Below are 26,125 nucleotides of genomic sequence, written 5' to 3'. Positions count from 1 at the left end.
AAAATGATCTGTAGAGTAAGAGTTTTAAGTCAGAATAGAATGAGTAAGCAGATTTACTCTTGGGTTTGACATGTCTGCTATTCCCAGTCAGAATGTACTTGAGTGATAAGCAGCTGCATCAAAAGGTCCGAATACTCTGTGCTTCAACACCTTGATGTACAGACATCTATAGCTGAACTGTTGTACGTTTCCATAACAGTGTCATGAACTATTGCAAGCAGCCTGTAGGTTTTTCCTACTGCAAATATATCTTGACTACCTTGCTACCTTAACTAACCACTACCTCTCTGTGTGCATACTTAAACATAGGAATGCTATAATTGAGTTGAATAAAGTGGCTGCTAAGGGCAAAATCTCTATCCGTTATCTGCTTTCCTATCTTTTTAAAAATACATTTTCTTTCACAGGGAGGTAGAGAAATGGGACCAGATTTGTGGGTAGCAAATTTCCCCTTTTTCCGATGGATTAGCAACAGCGCTCAGAATTACTTCATAGATTTCCAGAGCAGAGGAGGCTACAGCTGATCAATTATTCTCTCAACTTGTATGTATGAACAGAGTAACAACAAACCTAGAGAGAAGAGGGAAGGGAGATAAAATTAAAGTGCAGATATTATTCTCCCTCTTCTAAGAAATGTTTTTGATTGATTTGGGAAGTAGAAAAAAAAAGATGGGCTGTCAAGTGAATAACAGTTGCTATGTGAATGCAAAATAATTAGTTTGGTTTAAATGAAGATTCAAATCAGATGCCTTCATTTCACCACTACCTTCTCCCCTGGCATTCAAAGAAGAGTTCTAAAATACATTAATTAGCCCTTCCTCCTTCCTCCTGCCCCATATCCCCTAGTTTGGGTTGTGTAAAGGCAAAATTATAATCACCTAAAGACATTATAACCATTGGTTTAGGCTAGACTTGTACTTAATCACAGGAACTAATAGATTAGAGCTAATGGACATGATAGGGAAAGATCCTTACCTTTTACAAACAATATGTTCATCCGACCCACCCTCCCCTTTTTTCGAGTAGCCTGGGACTGAGCTGCCAGGTTTCAGAGTTTGACCCAAGGTTTCAAGCTCCATCTTCCTTTTCACAGTCTGAAGGCGAAGGAGTTAGATCTTGAAGTAAAAAGTTGAAAGAAAATAGGCAAACTCTTTTCTCACTGGGGCCATTCCCTTATTCTAAAATTAAAATCTCTCGTTTTTTACCATGTTTTTTTACCATGTTTTACCATGCTATATATCTCTTTATATTTCCTTGTAGAGCTGTTGCACCATGGTGGCTAAGAGATTGGGTGACAAATCAAAAGTCTCAGGTACAAGTTTGCCCCTGCCATGAACTCACTAGAAGGCAGAGCGCTGTCAGTTTCATCTCCCCATTAGCAACATGGGGGTGATAATGTTGTAAATACATGAAAATGCTTCAGTACTTTCTCTAAAGCATTATACAGACACTTCATCTTTATTATTTTTCCCTTTTGGGGGAGAGGCAGGCATAAAGGAGGACAATAATTCTGCATTGTAGATCAGCTAGAGACTTCCGATCTGTCTTGGGCTAAAATTCCCAAGTACATCCAGGTTCTGCTATCTGCTCTTGTGATTTCTAAAGACTTCGCAACTCAGCCCTGAAACAGTGAGGAATCACACTGGACTTGTGGTTGTGGTTTCTAGGGTCATCTTTCAGCCTGAAGGAAACTATGTCCCCTTCTTTCTCCTTTGCTCTGCAAGGCACCTGGATTTAAATTCCTGGAGACTTCTTTATTCAGATTTATCCTCTTCTCCCAGAGGTTTCTGCTCCATAAATAAGTTGCCCGTCCCCAAAGAGCCTTGAGAAGCATGCATGGATATTCCCAATAGGCCCAGTTTTGCTTGCGTTCAGTGGTAGAAAATGTATTATGCGTCTTCACAGCAATCACATTTGGTCCCACCAATGCAAAGGTGGAGAACCTGTCACTCTCCAGATGTTGTTGGATTACAGCCCATATTGTTTCTGGCTGGGGGCTGCATGGAATTGGAGCCCCAACAGCATCTGGAGAGCTACAGGTTCCCCAGCCGTAGACAAATTGTAGAGTTGGAAAGTACCATAAGGGTCATCTAGTCCACCCCCTGCAATGTAGGAATCTTTTATCCAACATGGGGCTTGAACGCACAGCCCTGAGATGAAGTCTCATGCTCCACCGACTGAGCTATGCCTCTGTAGCTCCCACCACCAGATTCCAATCTTCTATCCTTCCTTCCTGCCTGCCTGCTACTTTGCTGCTACTTCACGTTATTATTTCCATTGTTTGCAACAACTAAAAAAAACCCCTATTTATCTCCTTTAAGCTACTGGCATTTTACCTATTCCTTCTGGCCCTAACAGTTACTGAGTCTGTCCTGAGGAGGGTCATTGTGCTGCCAGGTTTGTGTTTTATTCACCTTTAACTTCCATGGAAAAAAAAGCTGTTATCACTGAGCTGAGACATCACAGGACCCAGCAGTTAGCAGCCACCAGCAGCTGGAAGGATGGGATGAGAGCGTTACACGAACATCTAAGACTCTCCACCATACAGTAACTGACAGCATCAGCTTCTCTATGTTCTGCCAGGCTCTAACAGCCTGGAGTATTTGGTGAAACTTCTTTCATCATGTAGAAAAGATCGAGCTGTACATCTCTCTGTGGTTTTATTTAAAGGTTCAGCAATTGGCTTTAATTAAAAATGCATAGAAGGAATAAACTACCCAAGCAGGCAATGGCAAGAGCAACTTGAAATGCAAGGAAGAAAATGAATGGAATTAGACAGTGGGCTACAAACACCCCCACCCCTGCCAAATATATGCACATGCGGTATCTTGTAATGAATTTCCATCACAACCCAATATTGGCTGACAAGCAGGACATAAATATAATTAATCTATTGTTATGGGGTAGTGAAAATATAAAGTTGCCTTCTTAGTGTGGTGTGGTTAAGAGCGGTAGACTCGTAATCTGGTGAACTGGGTTCGTGTCTCTGCTCCTCCACATGCAGCTGCTAGGTGACCTTGGGCTAGTCACACTTCTTTGAAGTCTCTCAGCCCCACTCACCTCACAGAGTGTATGTTGTGAGGGAGGAAGGGAAAGGAGAATGTTAGCCGCTTTGAGACTCCTTTGGGTAGTGATAAAACAGGATATCAAATCCAAACTACTACTACTCTTCTTCTGCTTCTTCTGCTTCTTCTGCTTCTTCTTCTGCTTCTTCTTCTTCTTCTTCTTCTTCTTCTTCTTCTTCTTCTTCTTCTTCTTCTTCTTCTTCTTCTTCTTCTTCTAAAAAAAAAAAAACTTGTTTGATCAGCCAACAACCCATCCAGTCCAGCATTCCCTCCCCAGTATAGTTCAGCCAGATTGCTTTTAGGATATTCTCAAGCAGGGTTTGATAGGGATGGCCACCTGCTGTTCCCAGAGCCTGTATTCGGATTCAACGTCAAACCATTGTTTGATGTTCAGTAGCAAACATGAGCCTCATGCCCATGCGCTTTCTTCTCCACCTTTGTTCTCTTCCTGGTTTATGAGAAACCATAGCTTGCTGTTTCATCCTAACTGGCTCTTGGGCTTGCCGATCCGAAGGTTGGCAGTTCGAATCCCCGTGGCGGGGTGAGCTCCCATTGCTCTGTCCCAGCTCCTGCCAACCTAGCACACCAGTGCAAGAAATAAATAAGTACTGCTGTGGTGGGAAGGCAAATGGCATTTCCGTGCACTCTGGTTTCCGTCATGGTGTTCCGTTGCACCAGAAGAAGTTTCGTCATGCTGGCCACATGACCTGGAGAGCTGTCTCTGGACAAACACCAGCTCCCTCAGCCTGAAAGTGAGATGAGCGCCGCAACCCCATAGTCGCCCTTGACTGGACTTAACTGTCCAGGGGTCTTTTACCTTTGGTCAAACCACAGTTTGCCTTCATACCTAGACATCAAGACCTCCTTTGATTCTGATTTGTGACTGAATTATGCTTTGCTCAAATTTCAGTTGGCAGAATTCTGATGCAACAGCAAATTAGCAAACAGCAAATTTCACTGGGAAAGCCTTGCTAGGAAAAGGATGGGACCCCTTTCCCCCTACTGGTGTATTGTGGTCTCTCCTTCACAACATTCTTCCAACATAGGGAGGAAAGAGGTTGGGAATGTTGCAGTGTCTGGTACTTGGATCTAGGAAGATTGTCAAAAATTGAACATACCAATTAAGTGCCTGCTCTATGCAAATGTGTGGGATAATGATTTCCCAAGACCTGCATTTTGTGGAGAAAAGCAGCTTCTGATTATTTTGAACAGAGAAGCAACAGGCTGTAGGTGTGTTTTACCCTCTCCTGTCTGGTTTTCCACTCCAGATTCCCCTTTCTCCTCCCCCCCCCCCACAGCTGGCAGGTATAAAAGTGTGTAAGAGGTATACAGATCCCTAAAACTCTATTTAGGAAAACCAGTGAAGGAGGGGTGGGGATTTGGGGTGGGAAAGGTTTAAGCAGCTTACACAATCCTGCTGCTTCTCTGCTCAAAATTACTTCCTCCTGAAACTTTCAGGGCTTCATTACACTTGCTGGCATGTAGCTTAGCTTGCCCCTCACTTGGACACTCTCTCTCTCTCTCTCTCTCTCTCTCTCTCTCTCTCTCTCTCACACACACACACACACACACACACACACACACTGTGCATGGTCTATCACTTTGGGAAAAGGACATAAACAATCTGATACCTTTTTATACTGTTAGACAGGAAGGGGGGAATGAATGTATCTTTAAGGATTCCAGCAATTAAATGCACGCTGTTGGGTTTGGCTCAACCTACAAGATATAAATAGGGCACTATGTTATGGAAACTTTAGAAGTTTTAAAAGTCCATTTTAGGAATAGAAACAAGGCGCAATAGGACTTATTATGAGGGATACACTAGCAAATTGTCAGACTGCTTCAGCGTGCAACCAAAGATTCCTGATCTCTTTATAGTAGAAAGTTAGAGAGAAGGAATTCATATGATATTTAGACTGAAAACTTTGTGTAATGTGTTCTTGTGGCATACTTCATTCATCCTTTCCCAATACCTTATTTGTCATGTAATAATTAGTTTAAACTTTCATCTACTTCTGTGGATCAAGACATTTTCATATAACTTCGGGATTTTTATGTTTGTGTGTGTTTTCAATCTTTCTTCAAAATACTGGTTGTGTTTTTTATATAACAAAAAAGCGCCCATGAATATATTATAATTTCAATTTTCATGGTGTGTGAAAGATTTCTGCACTAGGTCTTTATTGTTTTTGAAGAATTCCTCACCCTAGTTAAGAAGCTTAATATAAATTAAAGAAGGTATTAAGGAACATTAAGACATCAAAATGTGGAGCGTTCTTTTCCTTTCGATTGCTCCAAATGCAAACAAGTTGAATAAAATGCAATCAAAGGGCCTGTTTGGAGAACATTGAGTGGCTTTATAGCTGTGTTGTGGAGAACCTCTGGTAAGAGCACAATTCAAATAAAAAGGCCTTTCTTTCCTCTTCCTAATTCTCTTTGTTGTGGTGACAACAGAGTACAAGTCTGATAAAAATTTAATCACCTTATCTTTTTAAAGCAAATTGCATATTTGTTTACACACAATATACATAACATATAAAAAGAAAAGGCTGCTATCCAGCCTTCTCCTCCCCCCTTCTCCTAATCGCATTAAAGGCCCTTGCCTAGAAGTGTAAAAAATAATAATAATATAAAAATTAAATGTTCTTTATTCCGGAGTCCCATTGTTCAGGATTCCTTTAAAACGGCAGCCCAGGGGAAGATTAATATCGCCCAACTTAAACCCTGAACCAGCTCCAAGCAGCAGATGCCACCAGATAAGTCTGTGGAGTTGGGCCAGCTTAACTGGCTTCTGTGGTGCCTACTCTGCATCAAGAGTTTCAAGCAAGGTGGTAGGATTACCAATCCACAAATTTAGCCCTTTGATTGGGAGTTGTGTTGTAACAAATTGGCTTTTGATCCTGTGTCAGATCTGCCAGCCTGAATTCCCCCCCCCCAAAAAAAACCCACTGTATGCATTTCTTGAAAGCTGGTATTGTAAGAGCTTTTGTACTGTTTCCCTCCCCTCTGCCTTTTTATTACACTTCCCTTATGACAATTTAGCCCTTTGCACTGTTGAATTGGTGCTCACCTTAATGTAGAACAGAGGAACACCTTGCTGTAAGTCTCTATGATGTTGGGGTCAACTTTGAAGGCAATGCTGACAAGCAACTGCTGCTGTATAACTGGGATGTGCTTGGAAGGGACAAGAGTATTCATAGATATTGTCCACTTCCCCTCCTCCTATTAGATAGAGACAGTTGTGCGCTTCTTTCATTTTATGTTATTCCAGCTATTAGGTGTGTGCAACTACTACTACTATGTGATTGCACTCAATAACAAGGCAAATTGGGGTGATTCTGCTTTTCTGTACACTGTGTTTTTCTCTGTTTAACTGTTTCTCCCATCTAGGACCATAGGCTTCATAAGAAGTGAGGCTTTGTAAACGCTGCCTACAGAGCGCCAAAGAGCTCTGGGTTGGTTTTTGGTTTTTGTTATAGCAGAGCAGTGGAGAATTTATTTTTTTAACTAAAAGCTTAATTTAAGTCTTTCTTTTTTGAAAGAGTCTACTCCTCTGCTTGGAAAAAGCATTCCACAGGTATTATTAAGGGCAGCTTCACCTTATAATGGCTATTGGAAAATGTCCCCCACAACATCAGAAAAGACTCCTATCAACTTGCTGTTTAAAAAAAAAGTACAAACTAATATGGATTCTGGAGCTTTAGTTGGTCTATTACAGATATTGCCCTAATAAAGATCAGGGAGGAAAGTGTATCCCTTTTGCTTCTCCACAAAAGCCCCTGGACCTATTTGTATGTTATTTGAGAGGCTTGATTCACCCTGGAGTAGTCCCTGTGCCTACAGATTTAATCTGTTTCTACCAAATGGGGGAAGTTATAGTCATAATTAGATTATCCATAAAAGTGAATGGGGAGCACAGAGCTTCACTTCATACAAAACAGCTTGGAACCCAAATTACATATCAAAGTGGACAGAGGACAGAGTGAGTCAGAAACAGATCAGATTTTTTTTAAAAAAAATCAACAACACAGTTACAAGCATTGGTCATTGCTTGCTTAGAATATACAGCACCATATTGATCACCATCATGCTACCTACTAAGCATCTAAATCAGTCAACAAGATCCTGTCCCTTTAAATATTGGCCAGGATTCAACTAAGTTGTAGTGTGCGTGGAACGAGGTCTGCTTGCACAATGAGATTCTCTCCCATACCCCCTAATGTTCTGGAATATTGGCCAATTGTCACCATTGGCAATCGAAAATGTTCACTGGAACTTTCGCTTCCCATTTGTCTCATACTGCTTTCCGAGAATGAATTTTCATACATTAGTAAGGGGTTTCTGTAAGCAATTCTGTATTTGCCCCCAAAATTTGTTTTTTTTAAAAGAACTGTAGATTCACTGTATAAATGACAAATAGTATAGCTTTGAGGTCCCATCATTGTTTCACTATCAACATTTTTCTTGCTAATCTATCTTTTTTGACAAAAATATATCAAAGACAGAGGTGATAGTTGATCTTAAATAAAAGAAAAAAATAAAGCCAACACAAGGTCACCCTTGCTTTTAACTGCAGCCGTCCGATCAGCAAGCAGGCACTGAAGAGTGGCAACAAATGCACGCCATCCCTGAGATAATGGAAACTAATTATGTCTGATAAAGCCTAACCTCTTTAAAAACTTTCCATTGTTGTTCCCTACCAGGATTACATGGAGCACTTGGGATGCGTCCTAATGAACAGTGAACTAGAGACCCTGATTTATCTAGTGTTGAACTCTTAATGAACAGGAAGACTGTGAGCCACAGATCCCATGTTGTTCTGTTCTTTGCAGATGCTCGCAATACCACCTGTTCTACGTGCTTAGCTTCTTCTAACCCACCAAGGTCTGTGCTCTGAAGACTTCTTAATGCCAAGGACAGGCAAGCAGCTAATGCAAGGTCATTGGGGCCTATGCAAGTCAGCTCTGTTCTTTTGTCTTCCCATCTTTCCAAGGATTGATAAGCTTGTCTCCTAATAAGCTGGATATCAGCCACACCGTTTTTTTGAGCTCAGCCAATAGGTAGCATCTGGGCTTAATAGCTTTGCAAGTTAAACACTTTATATTAGTTGCATACTTGAGATTTTATAATTGCACAGTATGGTTCAAAATCATTGTTTTGATATGCATTATTCTGTTTCATCTATTCCAACTGAATGGTGATGTTCTACATTTTAAGAAACTGGATCATCTTTCCTCTGCATGCTTTACTTTTTTAAACAACTGGGTACAGGTGAAGAAGTGCATACTTCAGCACTTTTTACAGGTGTTGGAAATTGCTTTAGATTCTTTTATATATTACATCTATTAATGTTTGATGTCTCACTGTATTTTTATATTATGTTGGAAGCTGCTCAGCGTGGCTGAGGCATATTAGTACAGTATATGGTGTATATTATTATTATTATTATTATTATTATTATTATTATTATTATTATTATTATCAGTATGCCCAAATAATTGTGAAACTAAGCAGAATTACAGTGGTATTTTTCCAGAATACCTCTATAGACCTATGTTGTGCCTTTTAGTTCAGTCCCAGTTTATATACCAAGGAAAATCAAAAGGTACGCTGTTTCCTAGACTAGCTGCAGGGAAGAAGTTATGTATTCAAACGAAAGCTTCCCAATGGCTAAAGAATCCCCTCTTCACTTATAAAATTAGCATGTCTTTTTTTTTTAACCACCCTTTCCCCTGTCTTGAGACTTTGGACAGAGAAAGAGGTGGTGTGCCAAGCAGGAGTCTTCTAATTGTTTGTAAACTTTTTAACGTTCTCCCCTCCGTCTTTTGCCTTTGTAAACCTTGAAATCTAAGGTCTGTTAATGTGCAGTATATGAAAGTAAGGGATTGAACCAAAGTTGCCATCTTTAATAGAAGAAGATAATAATAGTATACCATCTACAGCTGAGGCTGTTGAAAACTACTCTTCCCAAAAACTTCCACTTCTGTTATGGGAACTTCTGAACTGACCTCTCTGAACTGTTTAGTGTTGTAATTATTTAAACATAGTAGCTGCCTTTCAATTACACAGGAAAATTAGATGGCAATTGAAATTGTGTCAAGGGTGCCTGGGGACTTGTTACAGTACAAATTATCCTAAACTGTTTAGCAAAGCCTTGTTCCCACTGTAAGGGTTTAGGGGAAAGAAGGGCCCTTCTTTGAAAGTCTGGCTCTGCACATGAAAGTGACGCCAGCAATTGGAAGCAATTTGTGGAATTGTTTGATTACATTAATTATGGCACCAGCAAACAGTGCTTGGGAAACAGTCGTGTTTTCTTGCATTCTTTCTTGATTGCTAGCACTGAAAGCCAAGATACAAATGTGCCTTTAAGGACTGCTGGAGAGTTCTATTGTGTAGAATTGGCACTGAGCATGAAAGAGTTGTATCCCTTCTTGATGTGAGGATTTTCCAAACACAGCTTTGGCCAGAATTTACCTAAGCTGTTCCCCTGCTCTCAGACAGCTTCTGTCTTTTTCATCAAGAAAGAGAACTCTTTCTGTAATAACCAAAAACACAGAATAAATTCTGTTCTAGCAGTGCAGTTGAAGCAAGAATTTGTACAAGAGGATTTTGCATCCTTAAAGCCACCACAAATATAAACAGCTATGTTTTGCTTCCTAGTGAAATGCTTCAAGAGAGCCAGTGTGGTGTAGTGGTTAAGAGTGGTAGACTCGTAATCTGGTGAACCGGGTTCGCGTCTCCGCTCCTCCACATGCAGCTGCTGGGTGACCTTGGGCTAGTCACACTTCTTTGAAGTCTCTCAGCCCCACTCACCTCACAGAGTGTTTGTTGTGAGGGAGGAAGGGAAAGGAGAATGTTAGCCGTTTTGAGACTCCTTCGGGTAGTGATAAAGTGGGATATCAAATCCAAACTCCTCCTCCCCCTCTTCTTCTTCTTCTTCTTCTTCTTCTTCTTCTTCTTCTTCTTCTTGGGGGGAAAATTGTGTGTGTTTCTAGCACACCACAAATCTAGGAGTCGGTGGGCAAATAAATATTTTCATTACTTAATTTTCATCACCTCCCCCCTCCTTTCCAAAGCATTAGAGATGCTGCTGAAGTTCTCCAGAACCAGGCTCAGAAGAACGTTGGGGGCTCCTTAAAACCTGCCTCAAAGGAGAGGCAAGCTTTACAAATCCCTAAATTCTCCAATTCATTGAAATCCGAGCAGCAGAAGAATAACTGGCTTCTTTGTCTGACAAACGCTTTGCATAGCCAGGCAAAAGATCTTTGCCAGCTAAGGATCATCCAGCCTAGCTTCAGAGACTCCCTACAGAGAGGGAGAATCAGGTATAGGAAATTCTATACCACTCTCGGAAGTAACTCCTACTGTGTTCATAGAAATCACTTCAATATAGATGCCCATAGGATGGCAACTTTAGTTACTGGAAAACATAAGGATACTAAATAGTAATAAATATCCACTATCCTGGTGAAGAATGGCAACTCTATCCACAACAAAAAGAATGTATTAATCTTTCTCTTCTCTCCCCCCTCCCTTGCAGCCCCAAATCAGCTACTGTATTCCCAAAGCACATCAGGGAGCTTCACCTGAGACAGGACAAAACTGAAGTGGAAGGTGTAGTGCAACTCTGACCTCAGCCCTACTTTAAGACTCCCCAGTGTCTCTTACGCCCCATCATGTTCAGGTGGAGAAGCCAAGATCCCAGAGCACAAGCTGAGGAAAGACTGCTGCCTAATACCCCATCTCCCAATTGTCCCAAGGTGTTAAGCAGCTTTTTTTTTTTAAGTGAGTGGCAGTCCTGCAATTGGTTGGGCTGCCCTAATCCTAGGTGACAGATATGTGAGAGGTAGCAAGCAGTGGGAGAAAGAAATAGAACAGGACAGCCCTTCCCACTGGACAACCCACCCTGCAGGAGGTTGAAACTAGAGCGGAGTGGTGCAGTCCACCACCGTAGGTTTCGTTGATGTGGCTTCTATTACAATAACAGAAGCCTTCTTGGTGGTGGCACCCTCCCTCTGGAACGTCCTCCCATCAGATGTCAAGGAAATTAACAACTATCTGACTTTTAGAAGACATCTGAAGGCAGCCCTGTTTAAGGAAGGTTTTAATGTTTGATGTTTTATTGTGTTTTTAATATATTCTGTTGGAAGCTACCCACAGTGGCTGGGGAAACCCAGCCAGATGGGTAGGGAATAAATGAATGATTATTATTATTATTATTATTATTATTACAGAGGCAAAGAATTCTTGGGGTTGTACTCAGCTGACTTGAATACAAGGTAGACTTATTGAAATTCATGGACCTACTTTAGTCATCTCCATTATTGCCAATTGGTGAACTCTGAGCAAATATTAGTTGCTTGCAACCCTTGATTTCTCTTCCAGCAGCCCTTTGCACATTGAGTGATATTCTTATATGTTACCATTTTCAAATGTTGCTTTCATAAATTCACCCAAAAGTCATATACTTCTTTTACTTCTCGTTGTTTTTGTTGTCTGCATACAATGTCATATTTGTCAAAGCCAGGTGGTGCCATTGTTTTAATTACTGTCTGTTCAGCATTCCATTTTTCAGGTTGTTTGTAATGTGATAACCCTGTTGAATGTTGAGCTACTGGAATGAGAGCTGGTATGCATAATCAGGGCACAATTCTGTATTTCAAGTTTAAATGATATTTGGAGTAAAGCCAATGTGCACATTCAGGATAGAATGCTGCAGTTCAAGAATGAGCCCCAACTCGACCATCTCCCACACCACACCTATTCAAAAGGGGCCAAGGAGGATGTGAAAAGCAGCCTAGCTGATTCATCAGAAATAATGTTGGTGGGCTCTTTCTGGACAATATGCTGTGTTTCAAGAATGAAGCCAAGATCAGCTGGTGCGCCTGTTTTCAAAGTGCCAGGCATAGTGTAGAACACAATTCAATATTATATTGTCCTTGAACAATCAAAATGAAAGCAAATGTACCCTTGATTCCGAATTTCAACTATAAATCTCAGTTCAACCACTGTGCCCTGTTTAAAACTCTGCTCTACTACCGGTAATTTTACATATATCTAGTCAGGGCCTGTGCTTTTCTCAATGAGAAACTTATTTTGAGCATGATCTCCCCACCCCACCGGTTACCTGGTGGTTGACAACCCCCACCTCACTGTTACCCCCATTCTTCATGGGTGCATCACTTGAACACAAGCAGAGTGAGGACAGTGCTTCCTGCCCTCATTTTAGGAAGAAATCCTGGGAGAAATGGCAGCAATTTGCCAGAGTAAGACCTGATAGTGCTGGTTTCAAGGAATTCCCCCACACACACTTTGAACCCAAAGTTATTGTATGAGAATTCCCCCTCAGTCTAGCAACTGCTATGTATATATGCCCCAAATTCAGTTCTTGGGATAGTCTTATATGTATAATAACAACTTCTTATTTGTGATTTATCTCCATAACTAAAATGTTTTGAATACTCTGGAAAAAAGAGGACATGAATCTGAGGTAAAAAGATATCAAGTCATTAGAAGTAGATTTCATGTGAATAGCAAGGTCCAGATACATCGTTTGTATACATAGAGCAGTAGTTTTAATATATATTCACTGAATTTCTCAGGCTGGGAATGATAGTAGTAGCTCCCATTTTTATCTGTATTCATAATCTTAACAAGAAGGCAGATGGGGAAAAAAATCACTCTCCTCTGCTCAGGAGAAGCTCAGGCTAAATCCTGATTCTGAGAGAGCAATGCCTTTCTTAGAATGAGTTTGGAAATTCTTCAGGGAAGATAAAAATATTGCATTATATGCTTGGACCTTCCTCATTCATGGATGGGTAGAGGTATAAAAACTGAATTGGGTTCAGAGATTGTGAAATATGACATCTGAATTGAGCCTATTTGAATCAGAATAGGATATGAATTGAAATTTTCAGTTCTTCAGAATATTTGCAGTATTCAAATGAGGTCCGTATGCAGTGTTGTAAATGTTGGTCCTAAAACTGGCTGAAGCTTCTAAACATCTAGGTGATGCTGAGTTATTTGTGTTGCTATGTTCAGATAGCAGTACTACATAATTCTCCTTTCCCTCTTGCTGCAGTTACAGATAGGAGTTTTCAGCCACTTGACTACACTTTCCCCACCCGACCCCTTTCTTGGGTATAGGATGAAACATCCCACCTAAGGTTGCAAGGATTCCAGTTCTCAATTTAATCAGCTCCTAAAGGGCTAACTTACTCGTTCCTGACTGGACGGAGGGTTAAGGTTGTTAGGGTTCATTTTAAGGAAATCCTGTAACTGTGAAAAATGGCTGTGAATAATCCATTGTAAATGAGGACTCTTTCTAACCCTTCTTTTTGGATTTGTTCAGTTTTTCTCTCTCCCTTAGGTAGAGAGAGAGAGAGAGGCATGAAAGTCTATTTTCTCCCATTTGAAAGCAGTGCATTTGCCTCCCATAATTATTACTTCCAGTATCAAAATTGTTTTATTAATGAGTTTTATGCTCCTCAGTCAGTTTCCTGTCACATATGAATGCAGATGGGAAGCAAGAAGCTGCTGTTGGCAGAGTTCTTCCAGCCAGAGTGTACAAAGGAAGTTAATTGGGCATCCCACTTACAATAGTGAGGGATGGCAACATTCCTCGCGAACCTCCAATAAGTAACATGACTCTGAATTCCAGAAAGGAGTCAGATAATGCCTTGTGTAGATGCTGGCAGCAAATCAAGAATAGGCTTTAGAGTTTCCTGACACTGGTGAGCATGTCTAAACTAGAGAGAGCAATGGGCACATTACGGCAACAATAGTCCCAATGCAAAGTGGTGCTAAGCAGTTAGCGTAAAGAGGGCTCTGCTGTTCAGCCGATTACCATGGTGTGATATGAAGGCCTAAGTCCTGTCTCTGCAAGACTGCAGGGTCTGTGTAGGGATTATGATAAGCCTGTTTCTCTTACTGCCATTGATATAACTAAGGGCAGGGGGACAGGGCTGTCTGAATAGGCACCATGTCAATTGTATGCTGCACAGCCCCTAGCACAGTGTTGGTGGTGTTAAATATTACTGCTGTTGTGAAGTAGTCCTTAGAAACAATAGAATGGCTTCCAGCTGCAGGGATATACATATAACTAAATATTGTGGTGTGCCTGTGTGCATTAGCCACACACTGGTCTGATTCAGGTGCAACAGTCAACCATGGTTTCCCACTATATGAGTGACCCACATGCTCCTCTTCCCCTCCTCTGTCATGCACCAGAGGAGCCTGAAAACACCCACTTCTGGTTTTAAACTAGCCATTGTTCCTGTGATGTCCAAACTAAGGGAAATGTGGTTTGTTTAAATTACTCTAAGTGAGAACAAGCCAGGATCAGAAACCACAGTTTGAAGTTGGCTTGGTCTCATTAAATGTAATTTCAACAGTCTACTATTCCCTGAATTTGAATATCACTGGGATTAGTTGTGCCTGAACCAGGACTTGATAGATTCTCAGTTTAGATGCTGCTGTCCACATCATCCATTTTGTACTAACTTTCCAAACTAGATATGAAGGAAGCATGACTAGTGATCAGTTTAATAATCTGACTATAAGGTTGTAGAATCTCCTCTTATGGATATTTCAAGTCGAGCAGGCAAGTAGAAGTTGAGACTTACCCTAAGACAGGTTATTTTAAGAGAAAAGGAGAGCAAACTGTCTTTGGATTGGTTCTGTGATTCCTTGATGAACCAAAAGTGCTGAATCTAGTGCTTATTTGTGTATGATTGCAGCTGTGCATAGGGCTTTCAAGAGAGACATTTAAAACATGATGTTTCCACAGGTATTACCTGAGTGTCAGTTCCCTCCCTTTGAATTTTTGTGTACTGGGTATGCACCTTGTATCTCTTCATGCTGTAGGTGTCTACAATCCAGTACACACGGTATGCTGATGCTGTAATATTTGTGATATACCAATGCTAACAGTGTTCGTTGAGTTTTTCAACCTATTTGCTTGGAGATCATTTGACATAAAGGGGGCTCTTGAAATGGGGCTCTTGATGGGTAGTTTGAATCTGTGTTTGAGTGCAACTGTCAGCACATTAGAAACTGGCACTTTTCATTCTCTGATACTTAATACGGTCAGTACACAGACTTCTCTTTGTGGGTTTGGAGCTCAGCTGTATAAATTTATCCTCCCCACCCCCCTCTCTGGAAAATCTCAGTCCTTAGTCCTTACATATATTATGGCACCTGTTCACAATATTCTGATTAGCTAGTGGCTTGGCTGTTATCCCCTTCTCAACCTAGGCAGGCACAGAAAAGATATTGGATTGTCTTACTTCTCCTCCCAGTAAGTAGAGGTCAACTTTCTACAGTTTTTCCATTAACTCAGCTTTTTTTGTTTATTCAACCTTTAAAAGGAGAGGGGAGCAATCCTTTCCTTTAAAAGCTTGGCTGATATAAAGCACCAAGCGGGACAGGAAAGAGGTGAAAGATAGGACTTCATAAGGAGTCATGGTCAGTTTAGGAAACATGTATGGCATCCCAGGAAGCTGTGGGGAAACCAGTGTTAGGATGGAAGGAGAGACGTTGTTTTAGGAAACTGATACACTGAAGCTGAAAACATGGATAAAACAGTGCAGATATTGATGAGTGGTAATCAGATAGTAATGAACAGCCTTTCTATCCAATGAATGGGAGGGAGTTGCTCATTTCATGGTGGATATTCTAACTCCTCCCTCCCCATCCCTCATGCCCCAGCCCACAATGGGTTGATTCAAATGGAAACCGTCTTCACAATGCCTGAACAATTCAGGACCTGCCAAGCTGAGCACAGCTAATCAGCCATGTCTTGCAGCTTGCCAGGGGCTCATTAAAACTCCAGTTTCTGCTGCCTGTCTAGAATCCCTGAAACAGAGGTGTTGTCGAGCACTCGACAAGTCATCATAATACATACCTTGTATGTTGCATTTGTCTTGGAGGGGAATGGGTCACAAGTTGGGCAGTCCTGCCTTTTTTTAGCACAGCTGAGCAATTGGGACTGGGGTCGCAATGTAATGCACTCCCTCTTCTCTCTAGAATGAATTGCCCCTCTGCCACCTTAATGCATTTAATGCATATCCTAGTTTCAAATCTTGGTGAAGGTTCACTATGGGTTCCTCAGATATGATTAAAAGTCATGAGAGATGCTGCAAGGGAGGGAGCTCATTATCCTGAGTATATTCTCAACCTCTTGAACGATGGGTAAAAAGAGGACCAATATTTTATCTGAATTGTCTCAATAGCCTGGTTGGCATGGCATAACAAGCCGAACTATGGCTTGCTGGATCCATGCAAACATGGGGGCTCTTGGATAGGAGTTTGCAGCCACTTTGCTGCTCCCTAATAATTTTTGTTCTGAAGTAAGCCAAGGTTTGGCTTACTATGTTGTGTGATTCAGGCCCCTGAAACTTAATCAAGGTGGAAGTAGAGAAAAGGTTTTTTTATGTATAAGATGAAGTAATGAGAGATATAATGAATGCTGTCTGCAGAAAGAGAATCAAATGGTGCTTAGTCTCCAAATAAAAATTACAACCTAATGGGTGGGACAGAATAAGTGTTAACCTACATATGGGAGCCACTGACCTCTTTCAGAGTTTGTTCTGTGAATGAAAATATCAGTTTGTGAGTTCTTTATGACAGCAGAAAAGTGGGGTTCAACTTCTCCCCCTTTTCAGCATTGTCTAGTTAATTCATGAATACAGAACATTACCATGAGAAGGTCTGGAGGTAATAAAACTGATTTACCTAGGCAAATCATATATATGACCCTCGTAGGCAGATGCTGAATTAGGGACAAAACTACCCCATCCAGTAAAGCATCATGGGAATTTAGAGGCCCAGTTTTAGTAGCCCTTGGGTTCTTCTGGCTAGTCCTGATTAGGGAGATACAAAATATCAAGCCATAGATGATGGAAGAGAAGAATTATTAAAAACAACCTCTGCCATTTTTTGCAGTTGATTCCCTGAAGAAATAAAAGCCTATGTTTTGTTGTGTGTAATTTGAATACCAAATTACTCTGCATATGTTTATATGCAGTTGCACACTCGTGCTGAAGATGAAAATTTGCATTGCAATTATAAAAATCTGGGCTACAATTTATTTTCAGAAAAGAGTTAAAGGAACCAAAGCTGTATCTTAGGAAAGTGTTGTGCAACCTGAACAGCAGTGATGAAACTTCTCCCCCTGTATCATGAATAGCCAACTTGGTGCCCTCCATATGGTACAGCCTATGGCTCCCATCGGTCCTGACCACTGCCTGTGCTGACTAAAGCTGGTGGTAGTTGGAGTCCAGCAGTATCTGTGGGGCCCCACTGCCTGCCCTAGGTTAGAATTCCTCCAGCACCACAGGGTTTCTATTTCACATTTAAAGCTGCAAAGATAACACCTTAATAGGCTGTGAAATAGATACTAACCAGGATCCTAGGAGTAGGGTGGCTCCTTCCTCCCACCTTCAGAGCAAAAATGGCATTTGCCACAAAGGAGCCGGCCATGTTTGCCTCTCCTTTTTTCAACATGGCAGGAAGCAAGAGGAGCATTACAAATTGTGAGTGATGTGCTGTAGAGGGCATAATAATTACCCCTAGAAAGGAGCACACAAGAACATGATGCAGGAGTTGTGTGTCTGCTGGTCCGACCTGCAGCTCAGAGCTATGATGTGGTTTCATGTTGGTGCAAAGCTTAGGCACCACCACCTTGGGGGAAAGCAGTGAAGCATAAGCAAGCAGAAGCTACTCAAGTGTGGTGACAGGTTAAGAGCCATGATGTTTATATTGCTAACGGTGTACAGGTTAGTCTGCTGTATAATAATATATATGCCAATAGAACCGAAATAACCTTATGCAATGGGTGGGGGAGAATTTGCTAAGCTTCCTGCTATCTACCATGCCCATTAATAATATTAGTATATGTAGGTATTTCTGAGCAATGTGGGCTAGTTGCCTGTTAGAATTTTGCAGCTAAATTCTTTCTTTCTTTCTTTCTTTCTTTCTTTCTTTCTTTCTTTCTTTCTTTCTTTCTTACATGGACCTTTTCAATTTAAGCCATTAGCAAGTTGGCAAAATAAAGTAATTGTCCAAGAGAGGTAGGGAGAGAAATCTATTAACATTTGCTACAAATCCGAGTAGTACAGGCAGCACTTAATTAATGGAACAGATTTCTCACTATGTATTCAAGCTTACATAGTCATTGTTCAGAAGAGATTAGACCCTTAATGTAAGTAAGTTAAACTAGACCTCAATCTAAAAATATCCGTCATTTCAGCTATTAAAGGGCTGATGTCTTCTTCAGTGAAGGATATATTTTCCTTCATTTCCTTGGTCTTGTAAAATGTAAAGTATGCATTGTGTGTAATGTGAGAAATCCAGCAAGGTAGATGAAACCTAGATTGTTCCTCCCCGCCTGTCTGCTTGAGCTTTCCCTCTTTGTGCTGCTCGGTGTCACAGAGCCTCTTCAGCCCATAGACCTCCTGGCACCAGAGTGGGGGGAAACTACCACATGCCATTTGTCAGGGTATGATGCCAGCAGCCACCTAATCTGTTTGCAGAATAAGGGTCGTGGAATCTGATTAAGTAATTTAGATACCTAGCAGTAATACCTGAGCTGCTTTTGGCTGGAAGCCTGTGATTTCACTTGCTCTTGCGAGCTACCCTATTTCTTCCACCTCCCCTGCTTTAAAACGCCTTGGAGGTAATTGCCTACCTGAATAGGTGTGGAAGCTTACTATGGAGGTGCTCTTTCCCCTTATATCCTGCCACATACCCCCACCATCACCACCACACATACCCTGTTTCTCCATAATATGGTGTGGAGCACATTTGTGAAGCTTACTTTACTAGACTGTGAGGCATGAAGGCCACTCCCTGCAAGGCCCTTTCCATCTGGCCTAGGGGGCGGGGCCCACACTCACTTGCCCTGCTGAGGAACATCACCCAGCTATTGTTTTATTGATTTAACATGCTGTACACACTTTTGAGGTTTTTATTAAAAATATAAAGCGGTATAGAAATTTTAAAAATAAATAAATAGACGTCTTCTTTCCATCTTGTGCAACTTCTGCTCTGCTCACTCTTCCTCACGTAAAACAAAGTTGACTGGATGTTTAGATTTTTATCCCTCCTGTCCTGCATCTGTTGCATAGGGAGGAATTCATTGTTAAGCTCTTTTGATTGTTCTGTCAGCGCAAGTATTTCTCCTGACCCTCCAGAGCAGGAATAAGGGAGATGGAGGAGAAGGGGGGAGGGGGGAGGAGCCCTGTTGCACTGTTGAGAGCTCTTGCACTGTCTTCTACTAGTATGCAGAATCAAGGCCATAGACTCTGACTCTACTTTAATGTCCAATACACATAGCCTGGGGCTTTGGTGCCTTAAGGCCTGTCTCGAGCATATGAGCTTATTGAAGTCAACAGGCTTTGTTGTCTCTGCTATTTTTGCAGCTTAGTCATAGTAGGACTTTTACAATTGCCATTCCATGCCTCTAGGACTACTTTCCAGCAGGGATTAAAGCCTGGTTTGCATGCCACATTAAACCATAATTTAAAAACTATGGTTTAGCACACAGCTGAAAAAATGTCCATTCTGTTTCTACCCCATTCTGCCATGCTGTCAGGAAGGAAGCCAAAGTCCAGTTTATTGGGATATTTGAGCCCAAGCTCATGGTTTGTTCATGTGCAATTAGGCAAATCGTAAGCACATGTTTAGATATGGTGATGGCTTGTTTCTCAACAGAGCTGAGGAGGAGTAGAAGAACTTTCTTTTAGCAAGGGCTGTAAGATTTTTATTTTTAAGTTGATTAAAGTCTTCTGTGTTGGTCTAAGTTTGATTAGTGGGCTTTCTTTATGTTGTTGGTTTAACTGTGTCCGTTTCATTGCTATAATTTATTTTGAGTTCCTGGCAAAGCAGTATATAAATATTTTTCCAAGTATTGCACAACATAGGGCAGCTCCAGACATTTCACATAATAAGCTATTGTTCAGTACGCATCAGTTTTACACCAGTATTTCTACTTAATGTAGATGACACACCTCTGTGGATACACACTTTTAAATAACTACAGGGACAGATTTGAGAACTCTGACTAAATCAGAGTTCCCAGACAAGTAAACACAGATATTGGGGGGGGGGTGCCTATAAATACTTAAAGTTTTGGCACGTAGAAGCCCCTCCTGAGAAAGCTCTTTTTAAAAGAATAGGAAACATTCAAGAAGACATCATCGCCTTTTCTCTACAAAGCTAGGAACTATGAAGAATTTATTATTCTAATTACAAATAAATTCACTGTTAGGTAACACAATTCCACAGTTGAGGACCAGCTTCTTTTTCCTGATTTTTCTTTCTCTTCCAAGCAGACAACTGATTAAATTATTAGCGATCATTCGGAAGCCATTTTTAATTATCCAGATTAAGAGACCAAGCTCCTAGTATGCATAGTCACACAGACCATTGAACAAGGGATTGGGGCAGGACTCAAATTTAGTTTGTGAGTTATACTTTGTTCACTTGGTTAATGGTTGCTTCCAAAAACTGTGTTTTATAAGCCATGAATGGTAGTCAAGTTTTACTCAGAGTAGACTCATTGAAATGAATGAACATGACTAAATTTGATCCGTTGAATTCAGTGGGTGGGATTCACCTAACCAATTCCATCAGTGGAATCCCTTTCAAAGGACTTCCGCTTTCTCAGCAGGACTTCCCCCCACTTTCCTCAGTGTGGGGTCATTCGAAATATCTTCCGTTTATACCTAAAAATGTAACATATGAAGAAGTCCACATAAATCATGCTTCCTAGCTGACTTGAAATACTGTAATTTTTGATTTTTTTTTTTTTAAAAAAGAGGTACTTTGCCAGACCATGCTTGCTAGCTTACAGTTCCACACATTATACTGATTGTAGGCTCAACAAGAAGGCACTGGCAATCACAGCTCCTAGTGAATGAATCCAGATGATATGTGGTTAGTACATTTAAACTTAAGCTTTAGATATTGTTGTTCATCCTGTTTCTCCTCAAAGGAGCTTGGGACAGCATTCAGGTGAATACTTTTTTTTAAAAAAAAAGCAATGCTGAGTAGCCCTCAAAGCTTTCCAATCATGTTTTCCACATAACTTAACAACTGCTTCAGGATTTATAAATTAATACTAACAGGTGGGACATTGTGTTCACATGACCATGTTTCAGTCAGGTAATGCACGAGTCAGCTTTCTGCCATGCCATATCTGGAAAAAAAATGGCCATAAGTACTGAAAAGAGAAAAGTTAATGGACTTCTAGCCTTACTACTGTAACGTGTGCCTTCCTTTAGGCTGTTGCAGCATGCTGCACCTGCCACATGGTGGATATATCTGCCTGACAAGTATGAAAGAAAGAAACAAAAAAATATTTCCGGTGCTGAATCGCCACAATCAGCTGTGAATGGCCATTTAGTTTGTCTGCAGTGGAACAGATCACCTGTGCTTGTAGACGTCCTGTCTCCAGTAAATCATAAGCATCTCAATCTTTTTGTTGAGCCACGATATGAGAATCTGTCTCTGAATTTCAGTATGAGGGGAGAGAAGCTGATTAAGTGTTTGAGATAAGGTTATGTGACACTGCAGGTTAGAAATACCTGAGCTGAAATTGGCTCATTGCCCAAGAACAACGTTTTCGGAATATTCAGCTGGGTGGCACTGAATATGCTTGTAAGGAGAGTTCTCTTATCCCACTTCAAGAAATAAAAGGCCTCAGAATCAAGGGCAGGCCCTGGACACCACTTATTCTCTCTTGCTCTGCTGCTTTGATTACAATGAGACTACCTGTATATCTCTTTAAAAGTCTCCAATGTGACAAGTTAAAATAAAGACTTCAGAAGGGCAGGTATTTGTGTTCCTACACATAATATCTGAACACTTACTCACCAGCAAAGTGTTTAAACTTACAAAATTCATTCTTCCCTTTAAAATGAGAGTATAAAAATGACAAGCATAATAATTCATATTGTGTTTCTGGAGAAACTCTGGATTATGTAGTGATACACTTTGGCATATACAGAATCACAGTTATAAATTCACCCTCTCGCGTGGTTATGGGCAAATAGTAGCAACTGTATTTTCTTGCTGAATTATAACTCGTATATCAATTTCAACTGTGTACCCATTTCTTGCAGTAGTCTAGAATGGAAGCAGGCAATTGTATTAAAAAAAATTCTTTCAGTTTTCATCAAATGTATTAAAATATGGATCTGTTTGTCTTTAAAATATTAGGAGATCAATGCTGCCACTTCAAACTGCTCACTTGATGGAGTAATCTCTCACCAAAGACATTTGTACACTTGGAAAACTAGTGTTTTAGATAGAAGCCTAGGCTAGAACCTTTGTCTCTGACATCCCAGGCTTGTTTATTTGTTTGTATTTGGAAACAGGAGTTTTGTTTTATCACATCCCCAACACAGATTTTCCACCTCACCTGCTGTTTGTGAGTTTTAGGCCTTCAGATGGCAAAGACAATGATTCTGAAAGAGGCTAGATTGTATAAATGGACCTTTATGCGCAACATAGCTGACCTGTTTTCAGGAGATTTATTTATTTATTCTGTTAGTCAATGGAGATCTGAAATGAGGTGATAGAATTGCCAATTCTCCCAGATTTACTGGACTGCTGTTCCTACTTTGGAATCCTGCGGGGATGATCTCATGTTCAAACTACTTTGAGATTGACATTAATAATTTTGAAATGTTTGCCCAGAGGTTTTTCCTTTTTTAAATACATATCTTTATTCTTTTCAGATGGGGTGAGGCCAGAAACAAAGGCACTTCTGACTGCCACCTCTAAGAAGAAGCCCAAGGCAGGGAAGGGAGATACAGGAAAAGAGGATGAAAGCAGCAAGGTTGACTCAGTCCAGCCTGTTCATATCACTCTTCTCTTTAAAAGATACGTCTTTGATGCACAGAAGAAAATGATTCAGTCTTGAGAAACATCCGAGGTATCCTTTAAAGGCTGAACACCAAAAGGCATTTCCCATGGACTCTAGATCATTCTTACTGGCCTTACAGATGCTTTAGATATTTCTGGCTTTGCTGTTCCAATCTGCTGTGCTGCAGGTAGATGGCACCTGTTGAAACTATTAATTCACAGCTAATGCTAATACTTCCGTATCATTTGTATTTTATATATTAATTTGAACTTTCTGATGCTTTGTGATTGTCTGTAAATTGAACCCATAAGTGAAATTTCACCACCCTGACTTGATGGGAAGGCAAAGTGTAAACACTGTGCATGTTGAAACTAAATTGGGTGTTTAAATTCTTTTATGTTTAATAATCCAAACGCGCTGTTTGTAAGGCAAGGATTATTTTGTAAATGAGGTTTGTATCTTGAGTACCATTTATAACTGGCTTCAGTGTCAGAACATCCTCAGGGATGTACATAATTTCATGGTATACGTTGTTAACCTTTTCTGTTCAATGCTTTGGTATAATACTTCTACACAAGCTTTCTGAATCTGCTGGTTAATGTTTTCCTAGGAAAGCTGAGAAAATAAGCAACCCTGAGCTACTCTTAAGAAGTTCTGCTGAATGTGAATGCTGCTCACCATCTCCAAAAACAACTTAATTGTGATTACCAAAGTGTCAAATTGTGAGAATAAATAATTTAAGTGGCTTGAGGTGAGCAGTTGTTTTATTTAAATATAAAGAGAATAAATTACTTTTGAGGTTTTTTAACTCAGTCATTTGGTTCCACATCCTCCTCTTTCCCCTAAGTATTTAGACAGAGTTGAGCATAGGACACAAAACCTGCATTTTGTGTGACCTCTATGCAGTGCTTTTCCCCCCCCCCTAAAAAATGTTTAGGGGTACTCTCATTTTGACTCAAGAAAAATAAATACAGTAAATGGACAAAAGTACAAAGATTCACAAAATGTTTAGGGGTATGCGTACCCCTGCATCCACCCGGGGAGGGGGAAGCACTGCCTCTATGTAAGTCAGCAACAGAGGAGGGATAGGTCATCCCGACGGTGATGTGGAGAGTGAATAGAAACATACTGAAATTTCAGTCACAAATTGGAATTGCCAGGTCAGTGTAGTGTCAGTGCTGTAGCTGTAAGAAAGTTCAGTAAATTTCTTAGGCCAAATTTGTTCCAAGTCAATGTTTTGTTTGTTTGTTTGTTTGTTTTTGTTGTTGTTGTAAGTTCAGAGCCAATTTTGCTTTGAATGAAGTATGTGCATAACCAATTTCTGAGTGATGTATGACAAGTCTTGTGAAAATCAGTTGCCACTCTGACTACGTTAAGATTTTTGGGAGTGAGCGTTTAAAGGGACTCCACATTTAGAACTAGCACTGGAACACCTATCATCCATTGTCAATATTTCTTTATAGTTCTATTGTTTTTATTCATTGATTGTATTGCTTTGGGAAAAGAAAAGCCAATAGAATATTAAAGAGGGGAGAAACAATTTTAAAAAGAGCTAGTACTGGAACAAAATAATGGTCTACAGGCAGACAACATTTCTTCGGTAGATTCTTTTGGGAGATGTTAGTGAACCATATGTTGAGTACAGCAGCAAAGAAAGAATGAAAAGAGGGGGGAAAGCACCCACTGCTTCTCAGAAAATTAACTATTTTTCTGTTGTTGTTTAATATAGCTCTTTAAATGTGTTGTGTGGCATTTTACAAAATACGAGAGGACCCAGCCCCTGTCCTGGCAAGTTTACATTCTGAAATGCAACTCAGGGAAATAATGGAGGGAGGTAAGAGAGAATATTTCAGTTACATATGCTCAGGCTTAGTACAACATAATTATTTATGTCAAATTCTGCTGGCTTAATATTGCCATTGCTTGCCATTTTATTATTTCTAATCACCACAGCGCTGATTCTAAGCATTTTGACCTTAACAATCAATAGAACTTGTTCGGCAGTAAATGCATTTAAAACACCTGAAACAATTATGTTTCTGAAAAATTAGGACAGTAGGTTTTTGCTACTGACTTTTAGATCCTTTCCAATAGGGAAACAATTGTTTTGTCATATTCTGGTGTATTTTTGGCAGTAGTGATGAACTCTAAAAGAAAAAAAATGCTAATAAACATTGAGGACATTTCCTACTAAATAGCCTTGCAACATGGCACATTTGGTGTCTAACCTAGTTTGGTCAGTGCTCCTTTAAATCAAAACTGAGTAAAGTGCTGTGTGGAGTGATCTTGAGCGATTTCTGCTGAGTGAGTGAGTCCCAGCCAAAGCTTTAGCACATCCCTTAGGATTATGGGGTATGCTTTCAGCATAATCCGTGGGGAATTAGGCAGGCGAATTCAGTTATTACTTAGTATGACTTGTGCTACCAGACCCACTGAGGGGAAAAAATTTATCTTTGTAGAGGAAAAATTGCACTTTCTCTTCTTGTCAAAGTCCTTCATAGCATACTTGCTATATGCTGCTGTGGATGGTCTCGGTATAGTAACACAGATGTGTGCAGTTCTTATGCACAGTTATAGTACCATCTCAGCCCTCTGGATCCATGGTGGTTGGGTTTTTTTTTCATTTTATGTTTTGATGACATTGTCTTCATTAATAATAACAGTAGCTAATATTTTTATCGCTCTTTTCTTGCATATCTCAACAATTGCAAAAATATTCTAACGTAAGACAGTTACTTTTTCTGCATCTTAAAGATATAAAGGGATGGGACAATAATGGCTTGCTTGAAGCCACCCAGGGAGCTTACAATTTGGGACTAGGATCAGTGAGACCCGGGTTCAAATTTCCACACAGCCATGAAGCCCAAAGGGTAATCTGAAGCCAGCCCCCATCTCTCAATCTAACTGACCTCTGTGTTGAACTGAGGATAAAGTGGGTGAACAAAGAATTATCTGCATCACCCTTTGGGGGAGAGGCAAGTAAAATTTATAACACATAAATGGATGAGCCGAATTTGAACCCTTGACACCCAGCTTATGCTCATTGTCAGTGCCCTGCATCATTTCTCTGTGCAATACCTCTAGTGGTCCCTGGTGTTTCATCAAAGCAAACCTTCCCACAACATTGTCTTAAACGAAACAGGGTCCTGGCAGATGAAACACCAAGGAAACAGCCCATTAAGATTAG

General features: G+C 40.5%; 1 protein-coding gene across 2 annotated transcripts in view; it reads left to right on the top strand.

Moving 5' to 3' along the window:
- Positions 1–23,688, top strand: part of EEFSEC (eukaryotic elongation factor, selenocysteine-tRNA specific) — a 164,466-nt gene extending 140,778 nt beyond the window's left edge. Inside the window, exons 8-9 of one of the 2 annotated variants that reach the window (XM_033141035.1) lie at positions 20,947–21,005; positions 22,811–22,912. In XM_033141035.1, the coding sequence (XP_032996926.1) occupies positions 20,947–20,999 (53 nt within the window). In that variant the 3' untranslated portion in view covers positions 21,000–21,005; positions 22,811–22,912. Of the gene's footprint in view, positions 1–20,946; positions 21,006–22,810 lie in introns of both variants that reach the window. The other variant, XM_033141034.1, reaches the window with a different exon arrangement.
- Positions 23,689–26,125: the final 2,437 nt, after the last annotated feature.

Source organism: Lacerta agilis, chromosome 2 (assembly GCF_009819535.1).
Source record: "Lacerta agilis isolate rLacAgi1 chromosome 2, rLacAgi1.pri, whole genome shotgun sequence".
NCBI classification, from domain to species: Eukaryota; Metazoa; Chordata; class Lepidosauria; order Squamata; family Lacertidae; genus Lacerta; species Lacerta agilis.
The sequence above is the reverse complement of the archived record's forward strand: the minus strand, read 5'-3'. Positions and strand labels throughout refer to the sequence as shown.